The sequence below is a fragment of the Pyxicephalus adspersus genome, chromosome 3, assembly GCF_032062135.1.
Source record: "Pyxicephalus adspersus chromosome 3, UCB_Pads_2.0, whole genome shotgun sequence".
Lineage (NCBI taxonomy): Eukaryota > Metazoa > Chordata > Amphibia > Anura > Pyxicephalidae > Pyxicephalus > Pyxicephalus adspersus.
In genome coordinates this window covers 14,144,351-14,148,777 of record NC_092860.1, presented here as the reverse complement: position 1 = coordinate 14,148,777, position 4,427 = coordinate 14,144,351, and the positions used below count along the sequence as shown (strand labels likewise).

Genomic DNA, 4,427 nt, shown 5'->3' with positions numbered 1-4,427 from the left:
TAGTAAAACAAATATTGTATATAAATAGTAGATAAAACATTTATGAACAAATCAAAAACATTTAAAGCTCTACAGAAAATAAAAACAAATGATACATAACCATTAAAACTCCTCTTTTACTAGTCTATATCAGGTATGGTAAATAACTTTCCAGATTTACGTATATCTAGAGCCTATTTTTTTCTCTTTGTAGGTTGTAAATGGTTGGGAAAGCACTGCCTATTGATTGTTTCCTACATTGGGACATTTTCACTAAGGTAGAAAATAATGGTCTGTTTATGAGGATTCTACCCACGTAAGTCTGATTGCACAAAATCTATTGTTTCCATACCTTACCCATATACAAATATTTAATTGTATACTTTATATATATGCTACACATACAAAAAAAATGCGTTACATTAACAGAAATTGATTAGAATAGTTACTTGAAAATGATCACATTCACATAGTTAAAAAAGCACAATAATTCTGTATCATTTTATTGGGTATATAATGAAGGAAACCTGTTATTTGCCACATCCTTTCTAATTGCTAGTTGTCTAGCTGTTCCCGGCTTTAAATCCTGAAAAGTTTTGACCCACCAAAATATAGAGATCACCAGATTTAGCTTCACTTGCCATTTGTTTTGCATCAGGAACTCATAAGCTAATGAGACTGCATACAGCCGGGAAGCAGAAAGAGCCAATTGCAGCCTACTCATTTCTCTCAGTTTGGCACAACTACTAATTTGCTATGGAATTGGTAACAAAAAACAATTAAAAGTAATAGAACCTGAGGATCAGCATTACAGACAAGAAGGTGGTTTGCAATAGAAATCACCTAAGTCATACAAAACAGGTTTCGAATAAAAAGAAATTCAAAGCTAAAGTAAATTTGTATTTTGCCTGTTCAGACATAAACGGTTTACTGGACAAAGGTTTACTGGACATCCTGCCTTCTCTGATGCTGAAAAGCTGTCCACCCTGAATTCACCACCACGTACACGGAACTCTGTGAAATGCATTGTAAGTAATATAGGGGGTCACTCTCCACTTACTCCCATGCAGTTCTAATCAGCAAATCTCTAAACCTGTGATCTATCACACGGAGGTGTGAGAAGGATCTCTTCTACTAATTTCTCACTGACTCACATACAATCTGAAACATGCTATGAATATTATTGGAATTCCAACAGGACATTGAGTCAGCAGGGGAGCGAATGCAAGCAAGTATTAGAAACAAAGGGGATATTTGGTTATACACGATCCTGTTTATGGTTTTATTATTGTACTTTACATGTATTTTTGGTTGTATAACTTTGACCCATACTGTACGATTGTTTTATTTTTTTGTATGAACCTTGATGTTTTTTCACAATAAAAATTATTTGGAAAAAAAAAAGGGGATAAACTATCCATAGAACCTGTTACTTAGTTCTGAATGGACAAAAGTATAGGTGTACTTCGAATACATTTTCCCTTGCATTATTATGGCACAGCATATTTGGTTATTATTTCACTACACAAAGCAGGGATTTGATGCCGCCAGTGTATGACTCCAACAATTTTTACTGCCTAACAATATTGTCATCCTTAATTGGAGAAGTAAAAAAATAACAGATCTAGTAAGCAATTTATTTTCTTATAGTTACAATTTAAATGCTCCCACTGCAGCTGTAAATTGGGTTCTCAAATTTCTTACAAATAATTCAAACACAGTAAAAAATGGATGTCATGCAGGCATAAAGGATTCAACTATTAAATCCTTGTAGTGACTGTCTGGTAATGGCTGAGCAACAATCTCTGATTAGTACCTTATAGTGAGAGTCAGTGTCCTCCTCTTGGGTGGAGCTAGAAGGTGAGGGAGTGGCCGATTTACTACCAGGTGGGGAGGGTGAACCATGTGTAACTGTACTCTTCATTCCCATTTGTGAGATTAGCTGCGACTGGCTGAGAGCGGTCATGTGACTGGGGAGCATTCCAGACCGGTTTATCAGTGAAACTTGATGGTTGTGGTCATAAGAGGATCCTTCAGAGTGTACCAGCTCCTGAATCTGAGGGCACAAAGAATAACAGTGTATGAGTGGACAGGTCAAAAGGTAGATGAATAGCTTGCAAAGGCTGCCTATTGCAGTCCATGTCAGGGGTGTCAAATACATGTCATAAAAGTAAAATATAAAAAATTTGTGTGTGCCCACTCCTTCTCTGAATAATATAGATCAGAACCAAATGTGCCCCCATTAGGTAATAGCTACTCCTATACAAGATTTACAATATACTACTCCTTCAAGCATGGGATAGTATTACATAGTATTACATAAAAAAATGCAAGCTGTGTTTGTAGCTATAGCATGTGGTCATTATGTTTCAAATAATGTTTAGAGTTAACTACATATGTCTTGCAGTTCCATATCACAGCCTTATCTTCTTTAATTATCAATTAATGACCCATTAGCAGCCTGACAGAGCTACAAAGTGAATAAATGAATAATCCAGCTGATTAGCATACTTAATAGTGGCTGCATTTACAATATTGCTTGCTGCGTGGGATTCTGTCTATAGCAGGAGAGCCAACTAATAAAAAACATCCCATATCAAATTTAGCCCAGTAGTGGCATATTTTTTAAGAGGTTCACACGTCTGAAGGTGTCCACAAGAAAGCTTTCAGAAGTCAATTAAATCCTTTATGCTTATAGTGCTGCATGGGAGAATGAAAAGCAAAATTTTTAGCTGCTACAGACAACCTCTGGCTGACCATGACCCAATGTGACAACTTCAAGACATGCCTATACATAACTGTTAAATGAATCTATGGTCATGATATGGACAATTTAGCAGTAAATGAGCTTTAGAGCAGCAGTCATCAATCGGTGGGCTGCGAGAAAAATTTTGGTGGTTCACGGCTCTGGCCGGTACACCCAGAGTGGGGTCAGGAGAAGGACCCTGCTGGGGGACGCACCGACCAGAGCCGCGGACCTTGTCCCCTGTACAGATCCCAGGCTCAGGGAAGTGGGTTAGTTGTGTCTAAGGTCTGAGCCTGCCATGGGATAGTGGGTGGGTTCTGGCATCAGAAAGTTTCTACTGGGCAGGCACGGTTCAGAGCCGACAAATTTGGTTGTACGCCGGTCTGAAAAGGTTGGCGACCACTGCTTTAGAGCAAGCCATCATTCACCTGTGTAGCTGCACACACTATGAAGAAATGCATCTTCAAAGTTCCCAACACAAACACTGAAGTCACTCCAGTGATGCAAGCAGCAGCTCTCCCCTTCCAGAACATCAGAAGACAATGAGGGTTTATATTTAGGCTTATGTACTGCTTGGTAAAGTTTAAAAGTCCATAGCCTGTTCACAGATTCCCTTTTATTTTTACTTTTTACTTAGCAGATGCATCTAGCTTTAAGCCCCACTTTCACACATTTTACTTTTTGTGGTCATTTTGTGCTAGAATTTTGTAAATGCTGATTTGTAGTCTTGTTTGTCTAAGTATATACATATTACAATTGCATACTTTTGCATGTGTTTAAAATTGTGAATCTTTTACATGCTTAAACTGTTCCTACATACATGTGTAATAAACTTTTTATTTCTTTAATAAACAAACATCTTCCTGTACTGACTATAATATGAAAATGCAGAAAGCACCATTATCGCTAAGTAGTCGTGCTGCAATACCAAGACTTTCCTGCAGGTGGTGCTGCAGGTAAAATCTGAAATCAAAGCTCCAGTCTTAAAAAGAAAGCCTGCAGTAAAAAGAGGGTTTTCTGTTCAGTACAGGTGTCAAATTTTAATTCATACCTCTTGATTCAGGCTACTTGCATATTAACACCTTCTATTAGCATGAATAGTTCCTATAAAACATTCCCTACTATGGAGATTTCCCGTACGTGGAGATAGAGCTGTCTCCACGTGCAGAGTAATGGCTGCTTGCACTCAGGTGCCCAGCTGCTATTGTTAAACCAGCAAGCATTTAATTGAAACAAACGACCATAATAATGGTACATTATCTCCGCAGGCTTGAAGCCATAACAGTTTTAATTATTGAGTTAAGAGTCAAACTAATTTATCCGTTAAAATAACAGGAGCGCCTTTGCTGGCACTGATCGGCTTATTAGGAGCGGGAATATCAGGGGAACAGCGGGACAAGACTGTGAGACGCACAGACGCTTGTTCTACTATTCATGATGCGGCCTGATTTCTGTGACTGAAGTCATTATTTTACCTGATTATGAACTTAGACCATGGCTGGCACTGGGCAATGTGTTTGGTGGAATTTAGAGATGTCACCCATTGCAATCAGAAACGGGCCTGTTTTTTATAAGACAACGTACAAACAGCAGATATATGATGACGATTGGAACAGACGTCACACACCATGTCCTTCTTCTTCAAGTTTTATGCTTATGTCTAAGATGATTTGAATAATAACAATAGTGTTAGTTTTTTTTT

At 38.0% G+C, this 4,427-nt stretch overlaps 1 protein-coding gene across 4 annotated transcripts in view; it reads right to left on the bottom strand.

Moving 5' to 3' along the window:
- TOX2 (TOX high mobility group box family member 2) overlaps positions 1–4,427 on the bottom strand; it is a 92,700-nt gene that overhangs the window by 6,113 nt on the left and 82,160 nt on the right. For 3 of the 4 annotated variants that reach the window (XM_072403670.1, XM_072403672.1, XM_072403671.1), the window contains exon 4: positions 1,796–2,035. The exons of the other annotated variant lie outside the window; for it this stretch is intronic. In XM_072403670.1, the coding sequence (XP_072259771.1) occupies positions 1,796–2,035 (240 nt within the window). The remainder of the gene's footprint in view (positions 1–1,795; positions 2,036–4,427) is intronic. 4 annotated transcript variants of the gene reach the window in all.